General features: G+C 39.4%; 1 protein-coding gene across 1 annotated transcript in view; it reads right to left on the bottom strand.

The window, feature by feature from the left end:
- Positions 1 to 22876, bottom strand: part of LOC108786596 (pulmonary surfactant-associated protein D-like) — an 85060-nt gene that overhangs the window by 12036 nt on the left and 50148 nt on the right. Inside the window, exons 2-4 of the mRNA XM_018555918.1 lie at positions 9003 to 9084; positions 3058 to 3207; positions 573 to 734 (exon numbers count right to left, since the gene is read on the bottom strand). Coding sequence (XP_018411420.1) covers positions 573 to 734; positions 3058 to 3207; positions 9003 to 9084 — 394 coding nt within the window. The remainder of the gene's footprint in view (positions 1 to 572; positions 735 to 3057; positions 3208 to 9002; positions 9085 to 22876) is intronic.

The raw sequence follows: 22876 nt of genomic DNA, 5'->3' as shown, positions 1-22876 counted from the left end.
TTATTGTGTAGACTAATAGTCCCATCAATCAACCAAACAATCATGTATTGGAGATGAACAAAGGCAGATACGTTTAGCCTTTGTGACAACCATGGCTGCACCCATAGATACAGTGGGTAAACAATAATAGACATGATGGGACATGCATTCTGTTATTTGCAGGATTACTAGGTAAAAAATAGGGAAACAAAAGTCTGGAAAAAAAGAAAACTACCACCACATCTAAAAACTGGTAAGCTGCAATATATTACATGGGTGTTTTAGGTTTAGATACACTTTAAGGGGTATAAGTAGAGTCCTTATAGTGTGCATTGCATACTATCTGACACTGATTGAAACCTTTTGCAATGGGACCCTGATATTTCTAGTTACATCCCTGAGTCTTGAACTGATATGCTACTAAAAACACTACAAACAGGAATCAATGTATTCTATGAAGAAAACAATAAAAGCTACAGTGACAGTGAATGCACAGTAGATGTATGCTATTTATGCTATATCACTAATAAAGGTATTGTTTAAAAGCAATAATAGTGACACTTGAAAAGCATTCATTACTGAAAATACTGTACCTTGATCTCCTTTGTCTCCTTTGGCACCAGCAGCTCCCTTAACTCCTTGAATTCCAGGAGATCCTGTTGCACCTGCAGCACCCTTCAGACCAGCAGCTCCAGGAGCACCTGTTGCTCCCATACCTCCTAATGGCCCTTTGTCCCCCTTTGGACCTTGCAAGCCTGACAAAATAAATATATTAAGGTCAATTAAACACACCACAAAAACAAAACAAGTTTTACACAACTTTAGCACATGTTGGTCTTAAAGTAAATAGAACGATTACAGTGAAAGGAAAGCTGAAATAAAAAAAAAACAAAAACAAAAAAAATTGACAGGTAGGATTTTAATGACAGAATAATGACAGAAGAGACACTGAATGTCTCTTCTGTCATAAATGCTGCCAGTCACATCCATGAGAGTTACATCATCCTGGCCAATCAAGATGCCAAAGATGCTAAACCTGTGCTGTGCATACTAGCGCATTATGGAAAACACCTCCTGGGGACCAAACTTTTCCAATGTTTATCTTGGCAGTCAATTATCACCTTGCTTTTGATGGATTTCAAAGATACATTATGGGGCATTACTATTGATCCTCTACATTTTAGGGGGTTGAATTTAAAGCTGAACTCCAGCCTTTTTGCCTGCACACATTTAGCAAGTCCTCTCCTGTGTTATCACTGAGTACTCTTGAGTTCCTGTAAACGTGCATCGCCACAACATTTCCCTTTGAAGCTGACTTTTAGCTCACCTTTATTTCCTGTCTGAATGATCTCCATCTTTCATTAATCACTTCTTCCCATGATTCTTCCCATGATTGGTATTGTCATTGGCCCCCTTCTCATAGCCTTTCACTTTTTCTGCCATCAATCCTTTTGTTCCCAAGCTTTATGTGAAAGAACTCATCTCCGGCATCCCTTTAGACGCTGAGGGCATGTGACCTGTTATGGTGCAGGAAGACGGGGGCTGGTTTGCCCCCCCCTTTCCTGCCCTGCCAGGCCAGTGCCCAGATTAAGGGTCTGGTTGGGAATTTTAGGGGAACCCCACATTTATTTCACCATTTTTTGGTGGTGGGGTTCCTCCTTTAAATTCCTACCAGACCTAAAGAGCCTGGTATTACTTTTCGGGGGAACACCAAGAACTTTTTAAAATTTTTACCTGAGGGTCCTATTTTTTTTATTCTGCTCGCTACCTCTAAGAGAAGCAAACAGAATAACCAAGCCGAATGCTGCACGGCACTACTGCTGTTCGGCCTGCCATGCCGATCCAGATGTTGGATTGCTTGAGGTGAACGTGTTCTTCACTTCGGTTCAGCCGAACGCGCTGAGGCTGTTTGGCTGAACGAAGGGAGCCGAAGCCAACTGATGAACAGCTGTAATCAGCTGGACATGGCTGAAGTGAATAGCCGAACGGGATTCGGCTTCCTTCACTTCGGCTGTTATTCACTCAGCTGACTTGGGCAGCATAGTGAATAATCCAATAAATTTAAGGGCTCCTCTTCACACGTTGCACTGGTTCATTACATTAATGATTAATGTGTGTGCGTTCACACACATTGTGTTAAGCCACCTGATTAATTTGAAAGGGTTGCCAAAGCACAAAACACACTTTTTTTTCTGATGTAGTTCACCACAATGCACAGTAGTGCCTTATTGTACATTGTAGTGTGCTGCAATGCAGGTGCATTGTTGAGGTGTGTGGAGTGCCATTCAATTTGAATGGTGATGCAACACGCCAACACACATAAGGTGAGTGACCACGCTTTGCAGTAATGTGCACATTACTGTTACCACAACGCAATTGTGTAAAGCTAGCCTTTGTTCTTCCCATCATGCATGCTATGTTGCTTCTTATTGATTGCGATTGCATCTAAATGACGCCATCAGCTGCCTCCATTAATAAACCTAATAGTTTTGGGTGGATGTTTCTTGAGTTTGCATAAGGACCCTATTAAAAATAACTACATAATATCCAATTTAATCATAACATAATTATAAGTCAAATGATCTAGTGATATCTATATTTTTCTTTCTTTCAGAATGAAGTATGTACTACATTTTTGCCCTTACTGGTTTTGAAGTCTTGTGAAACTGCAGAAAGATCGAAATTTAAGTGTGCTATTGTGTCTACATATGTTTTTTTCAGCTGTGACCCATTAGGGAGATTTACCTTTGCTTCCTGTCCTTTAAACACAACAGGAAGTGACTGGAAATCCCTTCTTAAACAGTTTCCACCAGACCAAGAGGTGTCTCCATGGAAAGACTTCCCCTCTATTCTTGTTCTGTGACAACTGTAAATATCTGGGATTATCCATCACAATCTTTCTCAGTGACATTGCAAATAGAGATGATGAATCTACCCAATGTGGATACAGACCAAAATAAGAGCAGAATAAGATAGGGGTTCCAACCCTTCTCTATTCAGAATTCAAAAGCATAAACGTTTTGGCTTAGACATACTTTAAAGCTAATTTTATGAGGTTGGAATAATTTCACAACATACCTGTATCTCCTTTGTCTCCTTTTGCCCCAGAAGCTCCAGTAATTGAAACTCCGGGAGGGCCGATTGTACCTTTAGCGCCTGGAGTGCCTGGAGCTCCTGTGGTCCCTGGTGTACCATTGGCACCTTTTTCCCCTTTTAATCCTTGAGGGCCTTAAACCACAGTGAGAAATTTATGTCAAAAGAGAATGAATATTAAGGCAAATTGTACATGCATGTGAGTTAGGTTATGTAATAATGTCATTATTCATATGAGTCCATCAAACAGAGACTGCTCACACCTGTCATTAAGCTTGATGGGGTGTGAGCTGCCATTTCATTTATTAAAATGATGCTGCTGCAAGTTAATATGGTGTGGGGCCTTCGTTGGTTGGATTCATGTGAGAATGGTAGATAACTAAGGCAGGTACCAGAAGCATAGCATTGGTGTTACAAACAAGGAATACTGTGATCATATTAGAGAACTAGAGCACTGAGTCATTAAAGTGAAAGAAAAAAATTGTAGAATTAAAAGTCAGAGCTGTCATCGATAGAAATCATATTTCTCGCTTAATTTCTTCATGCAACTGAATTGATTGCTATGGGCAACAGTCCTGTACTAATTTGTTTCAAATTTTGAATGGATAAACCCGAAGTCAAGCATTCTCATAGAAAATGTAATAAAATTTGGTTTTGGTTCCATTTTTAAAGTAATTGATTATTGGAATAAAAAAAAAAAATCACATACTACTATGATCAAAATGCAGTCTTCTAATGTATACAACTTCACAGCTAGTCAGAGGCAAATGGAAGATGTAAATAGGCAAGAAATGCAATGTTTTTCAAATGATAGCTTGTAAAATGCCACTTTGCTCTGAAAATGTGAAAATTGTTTAGACATTCAACATTTTCTGGATGCGTTAAATATCTCTACTATTGAGAAATCTGTAGTTTATCGTGCTGGAATGATCTTAAGAGATCCATAATGAAGGGCAATTTAATATATTACAAGGGATTCAGATTTGTAAATAGTGAAATGCAAATCCCTTCTGCGGTGCAGTAAACTCCTTTAGACTCCTTAAACGTTCACTAGTGGGCTTCAGTTTTTTAAGAGTGTGAGTTCCCCACCCCTCAACTATTAGTTGGTTAGTAGAACAGCTGAAAAAACAAAACAAAAGCAGGATCCCAAATTAGGGGACTAGAGATCTCCAGAATGGTTCCCTAAAAATGGCATCAAGCAGTAACTGCCCAGGGGTCCATATGAACCCTTTAAAGTGTGCAAGTGAACTGATAATGGGGATGATAGCTATGTGATGTTTTGGGCACAAGTTCTTCATTTACCAGATTTCTAACAAAATTCACCCACCACTGTGCTGTATGGCCGTTTACTGTATATTGTAAATATTGAGTTTATTGCTGACATCTACTGGTCATTAGAAGTAACATGAGGAATTAGTTTAGGAGAAAATACATGAGACTCCAGGAAGTTGCATTAGTAGTGAGAAGAACCAGCCTCCATCTTTCCATGTTTACAATAGTCCTCTTCTTAACCCTCAAGCCCGGAACATTAATTGTCTTTAAGGGACTAAACCGCTTGTTAGCAGGATTGTCTGTGTATATTTAGTTAGATGTTACCATGCTTATTTACTCAGGAATCTGCAGTGGTTGGTCTTTCCCACAGGGTTCTCTTTTAGTAATGAATAGTTGTCCATTGTATATAATGTTCACTGTATAGCGAAATGTGTTTTTATATTCCATTTTATATGTATTGCAGTTTCACAACATAAAGAACATATTCAATAAATGCAACTGCAAAAAAAAAGCCAATTTTTTTCTGCTTTGGTGTAAACAGAATACAGGTTAAAAATTTAGAATCTCATAATTTTGAACTGATTAATGGAAATGTCAAAATTTAGCCCACAATAGGGCAAATTGTTAAATAGGAAAACAATACCGAAAGTGGCTAAGTGGTTATTTTTTGATCTATTAGAATTTGGAAGTGTGTACTCTCTTCAAAGTAAATATAACTGTTTGGGATATATTGAGTGCTTGATTTTTGGAATACTTGTTGTCTCTGCTTCCTTCCTTCCTTTTTAGACCCTTTTTTAGTATTTAAAAACTATGTAATATCATGTACAGATCATATCTCAATTTTTCAAGTGATGATGTGATCTACAAACACTTCCATATACAATATATGATTGTTGTTTTTGTCAAATTGTTTTGATTGTTGGAACTACAGTACCATTCCTGTTTCACTAACATAAAATCTCCAATAATTTAACACATTTATGACAGATTTTTTTATCCTTCTTTCTGTATTAATAAACAAAATGTTAACATAATATACAGAATATTACATATACATATATTAATTAATAGAATAGAAATGCATTTAGGTTACCTAAAGCCCCTGTGCCTCCTTTAGCTCCGGGAGAGCCGATAACACCTGGACGTCCAGCAGGTCCTGTTGCTCCTGGAGCACCTTTAGTGCCTGTAACTCCAACAGCTCCTGTTGCTCCTGTAGGACCAATTAAGCCCTTTTCACCTTTTGGACCTTGTTGGCCTAAAGTGAGAAAAAGCAGAGATAAATAACTGACCCTAATTGCTAAAAGGGCATTAAAATCATTCACCTTAAATTAGAAAAACTGTAAATAATAGTGTGCTTTTGTGTGGACTTGTTGATATTATTTTGTGCTCTAAAGCTTCTCTTTTAAAATATATCTACATGGATATGCTCTGTCAGAAGAAATAAGGCTATTTAAAGAAAATCTGTACTCAGAATATGTAGGCTATCATTGCTAACCTGTCCTGAAAATGTCAGTTGCCGACTGTTGTGCTGATCCAATGGAATCAATACCTTCTTAGTCTCTGACCTGTAAAAGTATGTAGATCAGTTAAGGCCTTCACTTTGACTTTGTAATCTGCATGTTGTTCCAAGTGAGTTATTCAGAAAACAATGAGGACAGAACCATCCAGGCAGCTGGCATTCTTCAAAAGAAGTTGAAAATTGCTTCCGCTGTATTTTTTCACAGAACAGGTTTTCTTTTGACTGCCCATACCTGATCACATTTGGTTACACTATGCTATTGTTCAAAGTCATGTGGGTATATAAGAAGGCACCATCAGGTACTGCACTCTGTCAGCCTGAAATGTTTTACATAGTATGCAGTCCCTTCACACTCACCCTCTGATTTCTTTGCTTGCAGAATGCAGGATTCCAGATATGCCCCCAAGGCATGCCATAATGACAAGTAGGGCTGCAACCAACTAATTGATTACTCATAGATTATCAATAATGAGAATCGCTGCTAACTTTTCTCATTATCGATTTAGTTGATGTGGATCCCTAGTTCTCTCCTCCATGCTGGGAGCTGATGTTCCATCAGCTCTGTGTACGCTCTGAACCCTGCTGCTCCCAGTGGGGATCTGAGGGGACACAGAGCCCTGCAAACGGTGCCCAGCAGGGAGATTATAGCACATTGGAGGTGACAGGTTCTCTTTAAGGTGACATTAGGGGTTTAATAGACCTTAGTGTCACCCAGTGACATCCCTAGTGCCAGCCATTCTCCCCTCCCCTGGGCGTCGGCTGCAGTGGTCTGTGTACCCTCTAATCCCTGCTGCTTCTGCCAATACAGGCGGGGAGAGCAGCGGGGGGGATTGGAGGGGACACAGATCTCTGACAGCAGGCACCTGAAACCCACCTCCCGTCCACACTGGCCGGCAATGCCGTGCGTTCCAGTGCAGAGCAATTGTAAAAAATTGTGCATGGAATTTTATTCTGAAGAAAATTTTATGTTTGTAACACTCTATCTGTGTATTTTAAATTAAAGATGGTATTTTTTTTGTATCCAATTCATCAAAAAAATTATCGGCCAACTAATCGATATGAAAATAATCATTAGTTGCAGCCCTAAAAAAAGCATGGGCACCTCTCAGATTTCAATTACAGCATGCACAACCCCCACATACATTTCCTGCAATCCCAACTCTTTGTTGTCACTGTTGTCACTTTGTATAAATAGGTCTACATATAATATAAAAGGGTCTGTTTCTGAATGTTTTCACCTAAGAGTCACCCAACCCAAGATCCATAAATGTTTTACTCAAGACTTACACAGCTTTTCCTCAAAAGTCACACTTTTTTTATAAATGGATTTAACTGGAAACCTATGTGAGTCCTGGGTAAATGTTGTATAAATCTTGTGTAGAAACCTTAATAAATAGACTCCAAAGTGCTTTGTTTTATTCATTTGCACCTTTGTTTAATTCTTTTGTTCTATAATTTTGTAGTGTTAACATGTTTTCCTCAAGAAATCTGTAGTTAACAGCTACATTTACAAAAACAGCTTTTTACAACAGGGCCCACTTAGAATGAAATTCTATCAAAAACGTCTGTAGGAAAGGATTGGAATCTCTGTCGAAGTTTTATTGCTGTCTTTGTCTACACTGAAGATATTTTTTCCTGTTTTAAAGTAACCAGAAAAGAGAGTAAATCTACCAAAAGTGAGGAGAACTAGCACCTTTGGCATAAGTCATCAAAACAGATGCCCCTCTACTGTACTGGTGACTGTTGTCAAATGTGTCAGCTGTGTACTTTTCTGCCTCATGTCATTTCATTAAGAAAGAGATACTGCATTTTTAAAAAATGATATAGGACTGTGATATTAAACTAGATTTGATAACTGCAACAGCCATTGGCTCTTATATGTTAATTGCAATGGCCATCTGTAACATTAAAGATAATGGATATTGGAAATTGTTGTCTAGGAAGAGACATGATAGATTGCACTTAAAATAAATACCATTTGGATATTTGTTCTTTTTTAATTTCATTTTTTCATATAAAAAATGGTGAATAGATTCTGTGTGTAGTGTTCTGTAGTCTATGATACATGATCAGACTGTCTGTAGACACTTACTCCTGTTACCATTTTTTGCACTGTTTAGTTCTGGAATCTCAATAAAATGCCTCTTTCTCCAGGAAAAGAACCAAGGGTCATCATCATAAATTACCTGAAGGTGGTATATGTGGACCTTGACCTATGACACTGTGGGAAGAGGCAGTTTTGAGTACAATTTGGCCCGGGTACTAGAGTCTAGGAACATTGGGAAATTTTGGGTGGGATAAAGCCTTCATTCCTATATCCACATCTTACATGGATGCTTTTCCTCAATGATTGTGCAGCTGTGCACAAGTCCTTGTGTGTGTGAGCAAACTAAAGGTGGCCATACACTTTACAACCATCGCAAGACCTTAGTCTTGTGATGGTTGTAAAGTAATAAAAAAAACGTACGATCTGCCCATCTTGGACAGGCAGATCGTACTTCAGATCATCGCAAGCCCGGCCCCCAGATGACCGCAATGCTGAACGGGCAGTGTGCGCGTGCGCACACAGGCCCGTTCGGCATTTGTCTCCCGAGCATCATTCAAACCAGCCGAAAATTGTAAGATTCTCGGCTGGTTTTCTAGCGTGCTCCCTAGACAAAAGACGTGCGACCGTACAGTAGAAACGGTTGCACGTCTTCATTCAAACTGCACGATTCACACTGTACAATAGCAGGATTTCCCGCGATTCTCGTACAAGAATCGTGCAGTGTATGGGCACCTTAAGGCTTCTCCTATCTAGGAGACAGAGTGAGTTCTGCTGGGAACAGCAGGTGTGTATAGACACACAAGGAGTGTGTGTCTGGTTTCTGGCTTGAGAAAGAGGGGTTTTCACCAGATCGCCTGACAGAGACAAAGGTTGAGTGTGTAAGAACCAATATAGCCAAGAAATAAAAGAATCTGTTTGATGTGATTTCTGAAACCCCTGAACTTTTCTTATTTAGCAACTATTTCTATTTTGTCCCCTCAACCGAACACTGAATAAAGATGTATCTGGACCACTAAAATTAGTGTGGTGCTTCATTTCATAATCTTGCATTTTAATCTCATAAAACTTATATATCAAATGATGGTTTGTTACCTGGTTTGCCTTCAGCTCCTTTATCACCTTGATCTCCTTTCTGACCCTGCGGACCAACTTTGCCTGGAATACCTGGATTTCCCTTTAATCATGGGCTTCCCATTTCTCCAGGTGTTCCTAGGAAAAAGCAAAAAAATTAATATTATTATTATTATTACTTTATTCATTGATATTAATGGTTCAAATATTTACCCACTATGCATCTAAAGCTCTTCAATGTTGAATGTACATATGATAGAAGCACTCTGTACCTGCTATATAAAAACTTAACCCTTTGGATGCCGGGTACTGCTCCTTACTTTTACCTTAGGTGACCAGACCATTTTTGTTATTTTTCACTTTTTTAATGTTTCACTCTTTTTAACCTACAGCTTTAAAAGTTTGTAAAATATCCCGCAAACCATATATTTTGAGAAATCACAGGATCCTTAGAAAAAAAAGATGGTGCTGCTGATTTTGTACATGCCATGATAGTTGCTCAAATGTTTATCAAAACAGTATTTTCCATACAAAAATAGACTAAAATAATATTAGCACACACAAACACAACATAACCTACAACATTCCTACGAAAGCTAAAAGATAAAACTGTACTTAGTTAGTAAATAAATATTTCTAAACTTTTCAATTGTGTCTTTTTGTGTAATGGTGAAAAAGTTGTAAGTAAGCAACTTATGCTAAAAACCTAGAGGTTGGCTTCACAACTATGCACTGTGGCAATGCCCAGTCTGCAGTGCAGGTTTCAGTTTGTTGAAATTCACCAATTCTAGACATGATTAAACCTGCCTACTGATTACACATATTTGTTTTTAAGAGAGTCTTCAAAAGTTCTTCAATTTTACTGTAATTGCCACTAACAAAGTTAACAAAAACATTAATTTGCAGAACACCAGTAACTAATTTCCATAACCCAGTATCACCACTTCTTAACAGCAGCACTAGAGAGAATGGTGGGTGCACAATTCTAGATATCTCTATGATTAAGCCCATTATTGGATGAAACATGTTAGACTCGAGGAGAATCCATTGTGGGATGATATGTACCTGTGTGCTACAACAAATTCTTCAGCAAAGTTTGCAGTGTGTGGCCAGACTTTTTTTCTGTTAGTGACTATGCTGTACACCAGAGATCTGTTTAACCAGGTCTGTTTTATGGTTTTATGGCCAACCTCTTAATGAGATATTTTAAAACACTGAGTAGCTTGTCAATTGACAGATTTATTTTTAAGCGAAATGTCTGGACTCAGTGAATAACCCTGTTAGCAAAACTAGTTTCCAAACTTCACCCTGAACTCAAATTTTTGGATGATTAGATCGTAGTATGTGCTAAAATAAAAATATGGCTTCAGTTAGGAAACTGATATTATGGGAGGAAATATCATAAAGCATTTCAGCCCTCCTGTTTCACACCCTTGGGCATTTCTAATTGGGTGGGAGCTAGCTCAGTAACGCCTTCTAGAAAGCTCACAAAATGCTGCTTCATAAGGCAGCTGGAGTTCTCCTTTACAATCAAGAAAGAAACATCTGCCCCAGAGACTTTTTTTTTAGAGAGCTAGTCTCAGACCCATTTTATGTTCCATTGACTGAACCCAAAGAACCCAGGACTTTGCTGAATAAATTCATTCTTAAGGGTCTATTCACTAAGCTGCTGTAGGCAGCCGAGTGAATGAGCGACCTGAAGTGAAGTGAGCCTAACACTGTTTGGCTATTCACTTCAGCCTGGTACGGCTGATTTCAGCCGTATATCAGCTGAAATCAGCCACACATCGGCTTGCTTCGCATAGCTTCGGGTCGGCCGAACATGCTCGGCATGTTCGGCTGACCCGAAGTGCAGAAGGAGTTCGACTCCTCCGTCACCTCCGTCAGGCTACTCGCTGCTGTTCGGTCTATTCTTATAGATGCCGAACAGCAGTGAGTGAATAGCCGAATGCCGCTCAGCGGCATTCGGCTCGGCTGTTCTGCTCGGTCCCTCAAAGGGACCGAGCAGAACAGAAAAATAGTTTAAAAAGTAAAAAAAAGTAAATAGAAAACGATTGTGCAGAGCTAGCAATGACAGCTAGCTCCGCCCAACAGTTTTCTATTGCCCGGCGGTACAATGCTAGTTTACTATTGGCTATTGCAAATTGAAATAGCCAATAGGAATCTAGCAATCCATTCCAATGGGCAATTTTTTTTTTCTATTCTGACACGGCTCCGTGTCAGAATAAAAAAAAAAGAAACAGCAGTGTTTCTCTCCTTGGCGGCTGGGAGCGGGAGACTCCCGGAGCGCCAGGGAGAGTTAGCTGTTTGGAGATCAGTGTCCCTGGTTAGCAGGTAACCAGGGACACTGATCTCTCTGCAAGTGGCCGGAGCCAGCCATAAGATCACGGCTGGCTCCGCCCAGCAGTCAGAAGCAGGCTGTGGCAAGCTTGGCCAGCTCCGGCTTTCAGCGCGGCTCAGCCGAGCCGAGGCATATGCGTTCGGCTTGACTGAACCGCTCGGCCACGTTCGGGAGCTGTACAGGATATAGTGAATAGCCCGTACAGCACCCCTTCGGTTCTACTGAACCAAAGGGGTCCTGGGGCCGAAGCTAGCCGAAGGATTGGCCGATGCTACGGCTAGATCATTTGGCAGCTGCGTGAATAGACCTCTTAGTCTCTTTTGTATTTTACTTTTGTATTATTTGAAAGTAGTGGTGGGATCTGACCTGCAATTCGTCATCAGAGGGCACACAGACAGTGCGAGGGGATATGATTGCTGTCACAAAGCGAGTAGAAGCAGTCACAGGCACAGTCAAGGGGGGGACGGTAACAATTGAATAAATAGCTATGATCAGCGGCTTGTCAGACACTTATCATAGTTAAGCTCTCACGGGCAGAGCCCTCCTTACAATCTTGTCTTGATTTGTATTGTAACTAGGGATGCACTGACACCGATACTAGTATCGGTATCGGTGCTAATACCAAGTATTTGGGCGAGTACTCATACTCTATGCTGATTGGCTGGGAAGCCGGCTTTCTGGACAATCAGCATGGATCCAGCTTGTCGGCCAATCAGGATCCGGCTGTTTGGCCAGGAAGCTGGCTTGATGCTGATTGGCTGGGAAGCCGGTTTCCTGGCCAATCACAATAGAGCCGGCCAAACAACATGGAGTCAGCTTTCTGAATCCATGCCAGCGGAAGCACCGCTATCGGTACTCGGTATCGGTACTCCCACTCCATACAAAAAAAAAACGGTATTGGTGCTTTCTTGATTGTAACTGTAATGTCTTCCTTATATTGTAAAGGGGTTCGCAGACTGTTGGTACTATATAAATCCTGTATATTAAGAACAACAATAATAATATTAATATTTATTAATATTTAAGAGGCCATAAGCTTTAGCAGAACGTAATTCAGCTGTCATAAGGGTTACTGAACTGGCAAGCTGCAAGCAGTTCTGTTATGCCATAACCCTTTTACAAGTGGCAGTAAATGGGTTATTTCCTAGTTTTAACACAGTACAGGCCAAATTAGTAACCTTTAACATATCTGCCATTATGTAGCATTACCAGCAGTGCAACCGAAGGGTCTAAATGGATACTTCTCATGTTACTGATCATTTATCCTGGAAACTGATTAGTAGCTATCGGTTTGCAGGACACATCATGAATGCATTTAAAAAAAAACAACAAAAAAACAGAATATAGAAATAATGATTGACATCCATAAATAAATGTATGTCTTTCTTTAGCCATTTTATTTACCTAGTTCACCCTTCTGACCGGGCATGCCGTCCCTCCCATCTCTTCCATCTCTGCCATGCAGAAGTTCTTCTAGCCCTTGGACAACTGAGCAGACAACAGGATTTTCTGTACTTTGGCATGAAGCTAAGATGGCTGTCATTGTTAGAGCAGCCCACACTGTTATATAGAACCCCATTCCAAGAATGTACCTGTAAATAAAACCATTGTTATTGTTAAAATGAAAAAAGGATCAACATTACATTATTTGAATTTTCTGTCTCCTCTTATATGAGGTTCTATGGATTTGTAGAATATAAAATTAGGTTTATAATTAGGATTTGGTAGAATATAAAATATAGAATTAAAGGTTTAGTCCACCCAATGCTGTTGTAGAGTATTGTACAGTGTTAGCCATTGTTTAATGCAGAAAGTCTGGAGTTTAATGGACACCCTTTATTGGCTTACAAGCTATTTCAGATGCAAGCTTTCGTGGGAAATGTAAACCATCTTAAGAAGGGATGTATAAGAAATCCCCAAATCTTGCATCTTTAATAACTTAAATTAGCCAATAAAGGGTATCACTTAAGCTTTCTGTGACCACCAAATGTCATCATTGTGGTTGTGGATAAATGTTGATAAACTGAATTTCCAGTTGGCAAAAGTCTGAAACCTACTATAATCGCCATAAAATTAGTAATGTAACATTGAAAATCCAAAACAGAGATGGGTTGATAGCTGAAATACATGCAAAGTGCAATAATTATGTACAAAGTGGCAAACATTAAAAGGAAAAGTGAGGCATAATAGGATTTTGATTTTATTTATTAAGTGCAGATAGACTTAGTTGACAAATGCCAAAGAGATATATCGGTACATTGTAAACGTGTAACCTTCCTTACACCTAATGTCACCAATTACATTTGCCTTTAGTATGAATTGTACCTAATAAATGGGATGACAGTCCTACTGCATTGCAGTATGGGCCATAGTCTGTCTGGCTTGTAGTGGTTTTTGGCATCCTGGTATACTTTGATATACTTTGTTGGTATGAAGACATTGACATTTGTTGGTTGAAATCTTGACACTGTGAGGAGAATTTATCAAAACTGGAGCAGACAGAATCTGGAGAAACTGAAGAAATAAGCTGATTGGTTGCCATGAACAACTGCTCCAGATATTCTGTCTGCTCCAGTTTTGGTAAATAACCCATCCCCCCCGTGACTTTTGAGCACAGGAATTTTGGGTTTAAGGCACTCGGTATGTATGTTCCTTATTGAAAGGTTAAGTTAGGTTTAAATAAAGGTCTAGAGTTAGAGGGTTAAGGTGAAGAGTTAGGGTTAAAGCTGATTTCCAAGATAAGTAAATATTGTCTAAGTACAAGTGACATACCCTGTTTCCCCGAAAATAAGACCTACCCTGAAATTAAGACCTAGTGCCATTTTTGGGAATTGCTAAAATATAAGACCTACCCCATAAATAAGACCTAGTTGTGACCATTCCCAGGGCCGGTGGTGTCATAAGGGGGAACTTGAAGAGCCGCGGGAGAGAATCAGCGGTGCCAACGAAGCCGGTGCTAGAGGAAGCGAGGCGGCAGCGCAGGGAGTAGAGCCGCATAAGCCGATGCTTCCTCTATAGCGCCGGCTCCTGTCACAGGCGGAGTGATACCAAATGCACTCCGCCTGTGAGGAACCGATAGTGAAAGCGCGCTTCGCCATTTTGGATTATTTAATTTGGATTTGCATTAACTTTGGAGTGTTATACATAAAAGAAAAAAAAAATAAGACCTACCCCGAAAATAAGACCTAGTGTGTTTTTTTGAGCCAAAAACAATATAAGACAGTGTCTTATTTTCGGGGAAACACGGTATATATTATTTGAATCTTGTGTGCTTTGTGCATTCCTTCCTGACCTTTGCAGTAATCCATAGTGAGACTTTGCCTCTGTACAGATGCTTCCTCTTCCGGTGTAGGGTGACTGGTCTTGTAGTTTTCTGCAGGCTTTTTATCCTTTGTGGCTTTTTAAATAAATGTTTTTATGATTGGAGTTCAGCTTTGAGTGATACGCCTGTCAGGTATTAATTGCTGTGTGTGACCCTGAGGTGTGTGTTAGCTCTCCGACGGCTTAACTGTAAATGAGCTAACAACACTTCTTTTTTACCCTTATAGGATGAAGAGGCACGAGTATAACCATTGAAGGTGAGGAGGAGTCAATTAAAACACAAGGAGACTACGTGCCATTTTCCAAGGAACAGGTAAGCTAAAAGGGTATAAATGTAAACCAAATGTAACTTAAATAAAATGTTTCATGACCTATTTTAAATTATACACTGTCACAATCCCATGCTAGGACCCTCACAGTCGTTATGATCCTGATACTATCTTTAGAGTTATAACCAGAACAAGATGATCCAGTACCAGGCTTTGGTGTCTGAAATTTGTAAAACAGCCACCTGGGTCTTTGTTTCCAGTTTTGCAAAGTTTTACCAGGTGGACATTCAGGCCTCGGTTGAGGCTAGCTTCAGCTGTCGGGTTCTTCAGGCAGCGCTATGAATTATGGGTCCCTTATGTTATAGTACCCTGTTGGGGTTTGTTTGTATTTTCCCCCAGGCCTGCTGGCCGTTATTTGCTGTGTTGCTTTCCCCTCTGTTGGGCTGCATTTGGACATCCCATTGGTTCCAGAATATCTCCCTGTGCCCTGAGGTGTACAATCAAGAAAACAGAATTTTTCTCAAAACTATAGAATCCATTTCTTGGAGTACATCACAGGACCCTGTATAGGATTCTATATCTATCAAAAAAAAATTAAATTAAAGGGCTGGTGTAAGGTGCCAGTACTGTGTAACGGTGCGTTCCACCAGGAAAAAAGCCCTGGTTGTCCTGCAGCTTTGATTTGCCAGTGTCCAGTCACCTGAAGGTAGCTGCATAAACCATTGGTTCAAGAATTAACTCACTCTGTCCTGTGATATACTTCAAGAAACAGATTTTACAAGTAGGGCATTTTTAAGGATTCGAATCCAAGTGATAGTTAGGTATATGTGTAGGAGTTACATTACAGATGAGTGATATGTTTAGAGCCAAGATTTTCCTTGTCAACCAAAAAGTGATCATTACAAAGTACAAAAGTACAGTGACAACCAAGGGTCAGCCAATCAAATTTTCGTTTGACAAGTCAAATTCTATAAAGATCCGTTACCATGGGTTACTGGACTTTGCCACAGCCATTGCATTCTCAACTATAATTAAATAAACCTAATTTTGAAAATCAGTATAATACTTATACTCTTCCTATGGTAGCAGCACCCTGGTCAAAATCAGAATGCAAGTTCTGATACTAACATCTTCACTCCCCTAACTGACCAGATAGTGGACTATGTGTACATTCTAGGCTTGTCTATTTTATTAAGGGTGCTTTAGCAATATGAACCATTTGGTAAGATCACAAATATTTTGCAAGTGCTATAAACTCTTCCGCACATAGTTCGGTTGATTGACTAAAATATTATAGAAAAAAAAAAAACACAACTTGGCATAGCAAGGATTTGCTTTTGCTTGGCGAATAAAGATGCATTCATGTCAGTCATCCAGTAATGTGCAAGCCAAAATTTAGTTTTTAATTACCTGCAGATGGAAGTTGATTTACTTCTTTTAACCCCTTCGTGACGGGAGACGTACAGTGTACGTCTTGTCACTTTGTGCCTATATGACTGGCCACGTACACTGTACGTGACAAGTTATATCAGGCTTTGTAATGCCGGTAACTGCTGATTCTCAGCATTTAACAGTCATTCATTAATGTCTCAGTATTGAAGCATTAATTAATGAAATAATTTAGCTTTTTGTAAAAGCTTCTTCCTTTCATTAATGAAAAATGAAGCCATGTTATTATTAGCTGTTCCTAAGTTTGGATCAGCCTAATAGCCAAAAATAAAATAAAAAAGTTAATTTATCAAGCTGTCATAGTGATTGCTTGATATAAACTGACTAGAAAAAAAAAAGTTTTTTTTTAAATTTTTTTTTCTTTTTTACAAAGTGTAAAAAAATAAAAATAAAATAAAAAAGTTAATTCATCAAGCTGTCATAGTGATTGCTTGATATAAACTGACTAGAAAAAAAAAAGTTTTTTTATTTTATTCAAACTAAGTGAGGGGTTAGGTACACATATGTGATATAATTATATAGCCCTATCTGTCCTCTAAAAAACTATATATAATATGTGTGGGTACATTTAGTAAGAAAGTATATTACTGCTGTGGAAGAATCACACAGCAAAAATGTAAAAAATGTGTCAGTCATTTATGAACAGAACCTGAAAACTAGCTCAGTCATGAAGGGGTTAATAAGCTATATGAACTGTTACTTACTGCATGACCATTCTATACTACTGTAGTAAACCTACCCTATTGAGTTATATAAAAATTCAAAGCATTATAAAACATTGTTAACCTACTTGCATCATATAACAAATATTGCTAATTAATACATTTCTCAATATTCCCCAATTCAGTATACTGGGCTGTGTCGTACACGCTTGGTTAGGGTTATCAGCCAGAAGTTTCTGTATTACAGTCTGCCGCTATCCTTTACAATGTGTCTGTTTATGATGCCTATATTACCCAGTAATATATTCTCTATCATTAATTTATTGAAAATAGTTATAATAGTACAAATGAGACTTACTTCAGCAGTGGAATGATCTTGCAGCTTTGTATGTTCCCTTGACCACAAAACTGTGCACTGAAACCTCAGCTACCCTTATATTTATATATGATGATGCCCACATGCATAATTTACATTTTAGATAATGCTGACCTTTAGTGGGAAGTTCAGTTACAAAATATCCTAGTATAAATGTTTTTTTCCTAACCTTGTAATTTCTGTTATGTTACAATGATGTTGAAATCTGCCTTGCCAGCATTCTCAGAGAACCTATGTTTAAAGCTAAATGCACAGTGCTGTAACAACACCCATAGCAGCCCACATTGGTAGCCATGGGGCTTGGTGGTGGAAAGGGGCCTTATTAGGGGGGCTCTTGGAGCAAATTAAACAGAGTGTGCATGTGGAGAAAAGGCAAATATACAGGGGGAGATATCAGAATCATTGCTGCTAATCACAGATCTCATTTGCAGGCTATTCAGTAAGGGGAATACATGTATTGTCCTCAGAGCTTCCTGGCAATCCTGGACAGCACTAAAAGACTGCTGTATGCCTTAAGCCATCCTCAGACATCGAAAATGCCCAGAGTGTCACTTCAGGTAAAACTGACAAAGCCCCTTTCATAAGGATGCATTCAGTTCCAATCCGTGCACGGATTCCCTGCTGATCTGAACAGATGTCACTATTGTCCATGTTCATCCAGTTTTTTCTCCATCTTCAGGAGTAACAAAACTTAAATCACCAGTACCATGTTGGTCCATGGGGAGTTGTATGTAAAAAGGACATGTATCCCTATATTGTACATCTGTCACAATCTGGATCAGGCTCGGAGTCCAGTAGCTGAAACAGTAGGCAAAGTCGTAGTCAAACAGGCAGAGCTCAGTACACAAGCAGACAGTAGTAGTGTAGGAGCAGGCAGAAGCGTAGTCAGAGATCAAGCCGAGGTCAGTAGCCAAAGGTATCAGGTATGAAGTAGAAGACGATGAGAGTAATTGGTGTATCAGCAACCAAAGGTCGATACACGGGTAGCAGTATGAGCGGATTGTATCACATAAGGAGCAAGGAAGCAAGATCTTGGCAGGAACACAATAATCTGGCAAACAGGAAGTACAGAGGCAAGGCTTAAATAGGAAGTTCAAGGGAGGAGCAAGGAGTTCAGAGTTCAGCAGAAGCTAGGTTTAACTGAGGATTACACAGGAGATCAGGTAAGGAGCTATCCAAGGTTCTAAGGTGGCTCAGCAGGTAGAGCCACTGCCAGCTACAGCAGAGGCCCTTGGTTCAGATCAGGTTCCTGACAACATTAGATTACCCCTGATCTGCCATGATCAGGGGCGCCAAAATGGAGCTCCGTTCTGGTTGTTTTTCTGAACCTGGCGGGAATCGGAGGTAATTGGATGTAAACAAACGCACGTCTCTTTAGATGCGGTTGCCTGTAGACTAACATTGGGCTTCCAATCAGATCCGCCGGAGAAACTGGTAGACCTGATTGGAATTCTTGTGTGAAAGGGGCCTAACTCTCTGTAGTTCTGCAAAAAAAAGGCACTTTTTAAAATAGATTGCATTATGGTTATAGAGTAATTGTTAACATATGAAATATTTTTTTTATAATACAAAGACCATGTTTCAGCACTTGCTGTGGCAGTGAAAGGACTTTTACGCTAAGGCCCTAAGATCTGAGATTTTGAAAAAAGACTGGCGAGGACAGAATGGTTTGATAGAAAATTAAAGTTAAATGTTAATTGCATTAGCTGAGGTCCCCCCTCTTCCTTGACAACTTCTGTCCACAACTCTGGTCCCTAGTAGTGTACTGACTATGCTGACAGTTCACCTGCTACCTCTATCTGATATGGACATACTTCATGTTAAGATCAATGACAGTAAGGAGGTTGCTGGGGGGACCTTATTCATATTTATCTATTGGGCCCTATGATCTGTAGTTAGGCCCCTGACAATGCATAATGCTAACAATGCAAAAAACAAGAACAGGTGCATCTTTGAAGAATAAAAAAAGAAGGAATATTTTACCCCTGATGGAACTAATTGAACCATGCTTTATAGTTTTTTTTTATTTGCTTTCCTCTGGTTTAGCTATGGGTAACTAAGGGCATAGGAATCTGTGTTATGGAGGTTTTTCTATTTTTCTTTCCCTATAGGTTGAACTTGATGGACTTGTGTCTTTTTCAGTCTGAATAACTATATAAACCAGTTTGTATCAGATTAGGATAAGGTAATTAAAGTGTATCTAAAGGTAAACTTTTTTATGATAGAGAAGTTTTCTAACTCTTTTTTACTGTCAGCTTTATTGCGGTTGTGACCCCACTGGGAGATTCACTACCTTTGTTTGTCCTGGCGACCATTGCCACTGATACAGAAAATGTTGAGAAATTCAAAGTCTTCTAGTTGTCAATAGAATGAGATTATATGGGAAATCTTCCAGTGAGAATGCCTTTTCTGGTGACAACTTTCTAAGCAGGGATTTCCTGAGATGTCCTTTCACTTTCTCTTGTGTCTTTGGTTATACAGTACACCTTACATGTGTAGTTCCACTTTTGCAATTACATTTGAGAAAACCCATCTATATGTTTGTTATGTGTTTCCATTCACACAACATTTAAAAAAATATATTTCTTAACTCTTAGCTTTTTCTTGGTGAAGATCGTTCTGCAGATTCCGAGCTATTCTGAACAGTTTAGGAGTGAAACTATAGGGTCAGACTGAGGATTAAGGTGGCCATACACTTTACAACCCTGGCAAGACCTTTGTCTTGCCAGGGTTGTAAAGTAATTTTAAATAATTGTAAAGTAATTTAAAAAACGTACGATCTGCCCATCTTGGTCAGGCAGATCGTACTTGCGATCATCACAAGCCCGCCCCCTGAGGGGCTGGCTTCCGATGACTGCAATGCTGAACCGGCAGTGTGCGTGTGTGCAAATCGGCCCGTTCGGCAGTTGTTGAACAAGCAGGCCGGCCTGCTTGTTCCACGGAAGACGTGCGATCGTACAGTAGAAACGGTCGCACACCTTCCATACACTTTGCGATTATCGTACGATCACGGTATTTCCCGCGATTATAGTACGATAATCGTACAGTGTATAGGCACCTTAAGACTGAGCTGCCACTCAATAAATACACAATGCCTTAAAGGCTTTAACCCTTTGTTAGAACAGACAGTGTTTAAATCTAGTTTACAACTAATAATGAAACCTGCCAGTTAATTAGAGCTATTCTAAAACGAAACTTTCAGTCTATAATTATATATTAAAACCTTATAAAAGTATCCTTAACCCAAAGGTCCCTTATCAATAGTGTTAAATTTAAACATATCGTATATAAAATGTAATTCATACAGTGCACTCTCATAACATCATTCCATCATAAATCCCACACATTATCTTTTCCTGCAAAATAATATAAATCTGCGGTCCCTTATCAATAGTGTTAAATTTAAACATATCGTATATAAAATGTAATTCATACAGTGCACTCTCATAACATCATTCCATCATAAATCCCACACATTATCTTTTCCAGCAAAATAATATAAATCTGCAGAGTATAATCCGCTACCTCCTTTTTTCTTCAGAAGTCCATAATCAGTGGACTCTGGGTAACATGAGTCACATGCTCCTCAATATCTGGATTAGCAAAAAAAAACAATGTGATGCACTCCTCTTCACATATCCTGTGTCAATAAATCCCCGGAGCTTATTTACTAAAGAAATAGAGGCTGTTCAGTTTACAAAATGAAAGCCAGTGAATAAGGGGACGCTGTGTCAACTATAAATACTTAATCATGTGCTAGCAAAAATCTATTTTAATTTTTTTGGGGCCCTTGGCATACTTACGTTCTATACACTGTATTGGATATGATGACTCACAAGAATTTACACCATCAGAGCGGAGGGGAAGGGAGGCTGTAGGGACTGGCCCAACAGCCAGCTCTCAGGTTCAGGTGAGTATAACTTTTTTTACTTTACATCGTAGATGAAAACGAGCATGGGTTAATTGCCAGCTCCACACCTTCCCTTTATTTCTGCCCAGAGTTGTTCTTTAAGACCATTACTTAGTATTTGTTTTCTGGTGTTACAATCTTATGTCTCTGCCTTTATCGGGATCATTTATCAGTATGATTTGCAAATAATCTGTGTTTGGATAACTTGGCTTTTTCGATTGTGAAATTATAGTATTCTAACTTGTTATTACGGAGGAAATTTCCTAATGAGGAAATCTTTGGCAAGAGTTTGTATCTGTTGAAATGCCTTTTCTCTGAGTTCATGTGTTCATTGTTGATTTACAGAAATCTTTTTTCCCCCAGAAACTACCAGTGTATCTAAGAAATCTCAACAGGTAGAACATTACTTCTTATTAAACTCAACATTTGGAACTACTAGCAGTCTTATGGATTAAAGTATATGTGAAGTCATAGAATAATTTATCACATACAGAAAACATTGCACTGTATCAAACCCTAAACAAAAGTTATAAATATGCTGTTTTTTTTAAACCATAAATTACACTTTTATTCAGTGGCCATGTGGCTGCATAAGCTTTCTTCCTTACCCACTTTCTGAGTGCAGGGAGTGTGGTTACATTTGTAGGAAGTGTCATTACATGTTCTGGGGGCATGGCTATATTCACTGTTGTCAATCAAACTGAGCGTAGCTAATGGCAGGGGTGTTAACCATGTGGGGGGAGGCGTGGAAGGGGCATCATTACATTCACTAGATGCAGCTGCTGTTGTGACAGCGAGGTTCTTACAAGTAGCTTCTGGCTATGAAACTGATTAGGGTTGGGGCATATAACTCGTAAAGAGGGGTGTGGTTACATGTGCAGGGGGCATTGTTACATTCACTAAGTGCAGTTGCTGTTGGGACAACAAAGCTCTTGCTAAGAGCTGCTGTCATTTAAACTGCGCAAGGCTGGGCAGGGGGTGTGTCAGCCCAGTTGACTACATGCTCTCCAATTGGAAGCTTGACCACAGGAGCTCATATTAGAAGCTCCAGGATGAAAACTGACCAAGCTAACAGGGATCAACTTCCATGCTTAGTGTGGTCAAAAAGCTCAAGGAAGAGGAGGTGAATAGCAGGGTTATTAGGCATTTACTGCAATTAGGAACATGACATAAATAATAGGTATATTTATGAGAGTTATGTACACATAAGACATCCCCCGAAAATAAGACCTAGTGTCTTTTTTTGTGGAAAAAAAAATATAAGACACTGTCTTATTTTCGGGGAAACACGGTAGGGACAGAGGGATCCAATAACAGATTTTGACTATTATCAGAGTTATTCACTAAAGAGCCAGAGGATCCAGACGTAGCTTCGGCTGATCCTTTATCTCGCTTCGACAGCCTCTACCCTTCAGTTTAGTTGAACCGAAGGGCTGCTTTATGGGCTATTCCCGAAGGCAGCCGAGCTGAACGCATATGCGTACGACTCGGCTGAGCCGTAGTGACAGACGAAGCATGGAGAAAGGTTGTTCGAAGCCGACCAATCTCCCTGCAAATGACAGCTGAG

The sequence above is a fragment of the Nanorana parkeri genome, unplaced genomic scaffold, assembly GCF_000935625.1.
Source record: "Nanorana parkeri isolate BGI_ZX_2015 unplaced genomic scaffold, ASM93562v1 scaffold218, whole genome shotgun sequence".
Lineage (NCBI taxonomy): Eukaryota > Metazoa > Chordata > Amphibia > Anura > Dicroglossidae > Nanorana > Nanorana parkeri.
This window is presented reverse-complemented; position numbering and strand designations above follow the sequence as displayed.